Source organism: Brachyhypopomus gauderio, chromosome 6, assembly GCF_052324685.1.
Source record: "Brachyhypopomus gauderio isolate BG-103 chromosome 6, BGAUD_0.2, whole genome shotgun sequence".
NCBI lineage: Eukaryota > Metazoa > Chordata > Actinopteri > Gymnotiformes > Hypopomidae > Brachyhypopomus > Brachyhypopomus gauderio.
The window spans coordinates 16,941,179-16,947,178 of NC_135216.1; the positions used below are offsets into that span (position 1 = coordinate 16,941,179).

Genomic DNA, 6,000 nt, shown 5'->3' on the forward strand with positions numbered 1-6,000 from the left:
AGGGGTACACATAAAAAGTTCAAAAGAAGACTTGATGTCTTGTGCATGAGTGACTGCCAAACGAGTAGGTCCTGGTTTCATCCGAATCACATTAGCAGCCATGCGGGGGGGTTCTTTTCTTGAGCAGAAAGACCACTCTATTCTGCCATCTTTTGACAACCATATGTTGTCATTTGCAAGCTGCTGACAGTCTGGTCTTGGGGCTGGCTGCTGGCGAGTTGGTCCTGAGGCACTCTTGCGTTTCGGAGCTGGCTGATGGCGGTCTGGTTCTGGGGCTGGCTGCTGGTGGTCTGGTCTTGGGGCTGGCTGCTGGTGGCCTGGTTCTGGGGCTGGCTGCTGGTGGCCTGGTTCTGGGGCTGGCTGACGGTGGCCTGGTTCTGGGGCTGGCTGACGGTGGCCTGGTTCTGGGGATGGCTGGTGGTGGCCTGGTCCTGGGGCTGGCTGGTGGTGGTCTGGTCCTGGGGCTGGCTGGTGGTGGTCTGGTCCTGGGGCTGGCTGGTGGTGGTCTGGTCCTGGGGCTGGCTGGTGGTGGTCTGGTCCTGGGGCTGGCTGGTGGTGGTCTGGTCCTGGGGCTGGCTGGTGGTGGTCTGGTCCTGGGGCTGGCTGGTGGTGGTCTGGTCCTGGGGCTGGCTGGTGGTGGTCTGGTCCTGGCTGGTGGTGGTCTGGTCCTGGGGCTGGGTGGTGGTGGTCTGGTCCTGGGGCTGGGTGGTGGTGGTCTGGTCCTGGGGCTGGGTGGTGGCCTGGTCCTGGGGCTGGGTGGTGGTGGCCTGGTCCTGGCTGGTGGTGGTCTGGTCCTGGCTGGTGGTGGTCTGGTCCTGGCTGGTGGTGGTCTGGTCCTGGCTGGCGGTGGTCTGGTCCTGGCTGGCGGTGGTCTGGTCCTGGCTGACGGTGGTCTGGTCCTGGCTGACGGTGGTCTGGTCCTGGGGCTGGCTGCTGGCGGCCTGATTCTGGGGCTGGCTGCTGGTGGCCTGATTCTGGGGCACTCTTGCGTTTCAGAGCTGGCTGCTGGTGGTCTGGTTCTGGGTCACGCTTGCGTTTCAGAGCTGGCTGATGGGCTGGTCCTAACTGAGCTGGCTGATGCTCCTCCTCATTTTCAAAATCAGTGTCAGACTCTGATTTTTCAGAAATGTGATCCTCACATTGTGATTGTAAGGCAGTCTGAACAAAGAATTGCTTCTCCATTTTGATCATTTGTGGTATGGAAGCGTGCTGACAGATCTATTTATAGTGTCATTTCTCTATGATTGGTTCCCACAAAACAGAGGGTGAAATTTGTGGGAATGTGGGTTCTGATAGTATTTATTGATTGGTCCAATTCTGTAACAATTTGGTAAACTTTTGCAGGAACAATGCACACTGTGGGCTCTCACACCAAGGGCTTGATTTCCACACTTTGACCCAAAGACCCTGTATGTAATATAAATGTGAAGGGAGTGGGATATACAGGGGGTGGTCATTGAAAATGTTTTCTGATTTATGTTCCTCACAGAAAATGAGCCAAGGCCAATGAATCTTAGTTTGGAAAAATGATCAGAATCTTTTTTATTAAGCTACATTAAAAAAAATTACTGTATAGCCTAAGGGTTAAAAGGCTATGAGGATATTGTAAGAGGTCAAAAGTGAACAAGTTACAAAAAAATAAAATATAAAAAATACACATCAAAAGGTTTGTTACCTGAGCATTTGTAAACATTACACTGAACTGATATTTGTAAAATATTGATATGGATAATGTATTGATATTTTGTAAAATTAGATTATTTCAATTGATATTTACCAAAACATTTGGCATTGAATGCCAAGTGATTGACACTTGCAGTGTAACTCACCGCCTAGCAGCCTGTTCTATGGTTTCTCCTGACTGAACTTTGCCCCCGAAACCGTTCCACTTGCCCGCTCCAAACCCTCTTTTCTTCATCCCGAGTAACACTCGCCCAGGCTGCACCACCAGCACCAGAGATTCAGCTTCGTCGTGAACATTTCCTACAGGAGACAGTTAGGTTGTGATTCACATCTTCATGTAAGCGGCTGGGACTGTGACTAAATGCAAACACGCACAACACACACTGCGAACAAAAATACTGTCAGCACAATCATTTCCTATCGGTAACGTTCACTACATCGTTACAGCAACGTCAACATTCCTACAGTACACAAATATCACACAACAGTAATCACATTCGCTTACTTATGCAAGAAACCCCAACACTTCTAACAGGAGCAAGTTGCCGGTTTAAAACCAATAAAATACACGTTACTAAACAATGAACGTCGCTCCATTCCCGCGCGCGTTTTCCAACAACGTGGTTCTGCTTACGGATCTGTGGAAAAGACCAAACTCCGCCTACCGGATGTTTCGAGTCTGGAGTGTTACATGGAAATAACCTCGACTGGAAACGCCGGACTCGCTTAACTACCGAGAATGACATTTTTATAGGAGTTATCTGATGAACAGAACATTAACGACGAGGAAATCTTTACTAAATACTGTCATAGCATGTACACATAGGAAAATAGGAAACAAGGAACTTTTTTATAGGAACATAGGAACTTTTTATAGGCCTTGAACAATATTTATACTGTGCCTTTGACACCGGAGACATTTTACGCACGCAACTCTCAACCGGGTGGTAGAACTTGTTCGCTTGTCACCCCTACCGCCGTTTGCCACTTCTGCAGCTCGATAGTTAAACCATGTCGAAATGTCTGTATCTACAAAAATCGTCCTTTTACAGTTCCGCGGCAGTGCTGAAAAAGGTCTCTCTAAACATGAAGGGGAGGAGTAGCGCTGACCAGCGATGGCTTGTGCGACAGATAAACGACCCTTTCGTTAAAGCCGCACATTCTCACAATTTCCGCTGCAGGAGTGCCTTCAAGCTGATGGAAATGGACGACAAGTTCAGGATCCTGAGACCTGGCCTCAGTGTTATAGACTGTGGTGCTGCGCCCGGAGCCTGGAGCCAAGTGGCAGTGCAGAGAGTCAATTCAACAGCGGAAAGTACGTTTCCTGAGAGGAACGAAACCTACTGGTCCCCGGTCAGAGGTTTTTTAAAGTGTGAACCCCAGCAACTCTAAAATCTCTCTCTCTCTCTCTCTCTCTCTCTCTCTCTCTCTCTCTCTCTCTCTCAATCTACAGTCATTGACATCACGATTTTTATTTACAGTATATGTAGAATAGAACCACTCTTCTCTCTTTAAGATAAATATTTGTTGCTGTTAAGGAAAAAAACAAGAAACATGACAGGAGGTATATAATCTATTAACTATAAATTAGCATATCTGACACACCTTTAATGGATACCTAAAGGTTCCTCTGATTTCAAGGAGAAGACGCGTGGTTGTATTCCTTGAACATTTGAACCTTGAAAGCATACTAGAGGTATTTAGTTCTATTAATGAAAGTGTCTGTAAGCAAAATATCATCGGAAAACCAGACATAATATTTTAGAGTGTTTCTGGATAGATGTATTCAGATACACACCCAGCCATGACTCCAGGAAAACTTACAGGATCCTGTTCTGCTGTTGTGTTGTTGCAGGACCAGAGTTACCCAGAGGAAGTGTAATTGGATTAGATCTGCTGCATATTGCTCCTTTGGAAGGTGCTCACTTCCTGTTGAAAAAGGACATTACAGACGCCAACACACACACAGAGCTGCAGAGGCTCCTCCCTCAAAACCATGCTGATGTTATCCTGAGTGACATGGCTCCCAATGCCAGTGGTTTTAGGGAGCTGGACCAGGAGAGACTAGTGAGCATGTGCTTCTCACTGCTGGAGCTGGCGGAGAAGGTCCTCCGTCCTGGCGGGACTCTCCTGTGTAAGTACTGGGACGGAGCTTCCGCACACAAGCTCCGGGAACGTGTCGCGCACTCGTTTCGCGACGTGAGGACCGTGAAACCCAAAGCCAGTAGGAAAGAGTCGGCCGAGCTTTATTTCCTGGCCACGACGTACAGGAAGACGTAGAGACGTTTATCTTCATGTTCTTAGGACTAAAGAGCTTACTGAGATGGTTTTTCAAGAATTAATTACAAAATACTGGGTTGGGTTCCTAGACATGACTGAAGATGTGGCAGCACCAACGGTGAATCCAATTCCAGTGGACTTAATTGCAGTGCCAATAGTGAATCACCAATAGAAAATATTTTCAGTTTAGGATGAATCTTAATCTGAGTCTGCTAAACTTGGAGCCATGTGTATAGAGGATTAATCATCTTTTTGCACAAAGGTCTGTTTCAAAGATAAGGGACACACAGCACAAAGACAAACCACCTGTTAGCCATCCCCTATGTTCTGACCATACCCTATAGAACGCTTTCACACAGGTGTTTAAGATCAGTTTGTGCCTGCTATGGACAACTGAAGTTTATGGAGAGCCACATCTATGTCCAGAGGCTGTGTACCTGTGATTTAATTTGAAGAATAGGTTTAGGAATGTGTAACTTATAAGTTGTAAAATTTGTTGTTTCTCATTATTTATAATTATGTATAGCACTAGCTTGGCAGTAGTTTTAATATTGAGAAATTTATCGCTTTTGAGCAGCTTTTGCTGGGCCTAAACCCATACTAATACGGTAATCATTTAAGTTTTAAGAACATCTGCAAACTCATTTTTGAGTGTTTTATAAGTTTATTCAGAACAAGTCTATTCATGTTTATTCGTGTTTTAGATATCTGGACTAAACACAATGTAGGTCTTAATATCAGTTTTGCTCTTAAAAATCCTTCAGAATATTCCATCCATTATCTTGTGTCTGAGTGAGTAAAACCTGGTAGAAACACAAGCAGAGGTCACGACCCTCACTACTCAGATGTAGCATATTTAAAGACTTGTGAATGGAGATGTTTAAAAGGCCAAAATCCCTTGCGACACGGGGTGTGTTTAAGCCCAGCGAGGAGTGTTCTACCTCTCAGATATACAGATGGGAAACAGTAGTATGGCTTGTCTTGTTTTGTCTGTTACCTTTGCAGGCTTAGACTGGACAAGTGTTTAAATTCTAAACATCCCTGTCTTGACTAAAGTATGTTTGTATATCTTCTTACATAAAAATACCGAAGCAAGCAAATATTCTAATTACTCATGAACAGTGTACTCAGCTGAAGAATGAAATGCTTAGTACGTAATTAGTATGTATTCAGTATGTTCTGAACATTCATACGGCTTAAGCATTATGTTTGAATGCATCGTGTGGTAGACGTGTGCTTCTGTCCAGTGTGAGGAGTAATGCCTGGAGTAAAAAGTGTTGACACCACTAGGATCGTGGGTTTAGTTCCAAGCCCACGGTCTCTGCCAAATGCTATAATATACAAAGATATTCAAAACAAGACCTACAAAGCAGAGAAGTGCACTCCACCTGGGCGGGGTTGGTCCAGACTCTGCTGTTGTTTGCTGCCTGAACTGTGTGTTTGTGTGGGTGGTGGTGGTGGTGGTGGGGGGTATTTTGATGGGTGTGTTCTTGGAGAACTGAGTGGTGGATCTCCTTTATTCATTGAACATTAGTGACACTCACCAGCTGTACTGGGAGAATCACAGACTCTTGTACAAAACTAATATTGTTGTTAGAAATAAAGCTTGCCAGTGTATGGCGCTCTTGAGTTGTCTACATGAAAATATGCATGGTATTCCAATGATGCACCGACTCTCAGGTCATTTTGATGGACAATTTGAGATGAAACACATAAATACAACACTGTTGAAGCATTTATGGTTAATTCATACTGATGGTTTATGAGTAACATATTTAAATAATTGTATCAGCATATTTAAATTATTGTATCACTTGTATAAACATTCACTTCCTTCTTTTTGATGGAACTCTTAAGTTGTCAGCAGGAAGCTGCATGAGCTCAGAACAAGGGGACAGCTCAATACACCTGCACATTGGATCTATGTTGCGTGTTGGTATACTGTAATTTTAGATTAGGACAAGTCCATTAATTACCACTGTTGTGCTCTAATAATATTTTGTGAACTGTAAATAGTGATCAGTTCTTAACCATGGC

General features: G+C 44.9%; 1 protein-coding gene across 1 annotated transcript; it reads left to right on the plus strand.

Moving 5' to 3' along the window:
- The first annotated feature begins 2,397 nt into the window (after window positions 1–2,397).
- On the plus strand, window positions 2,398–5,587 carry mrm2 (mitochondrial rRNA methyltransferase 2). Its single transcript, XM_077009217.1, has 2 exons — window positions 2,398–2,998; window positions 3,539–5,587. The coding sequence occupies exons 1-2, from the start codon at window positions 2,695–2,697 to the stop codon at window positions 3,961–3,963; spliced, it is 729 nt and encodes a 242-aa protein (XP_076865332.1). The 5' UTR covers window positions 2,398–2,694; the 3' UTR covers window positions 3,964–5,587.
- The last annotated feature ends 413 nt before the right edge of the window (window positions 5,588–6,000 follow it).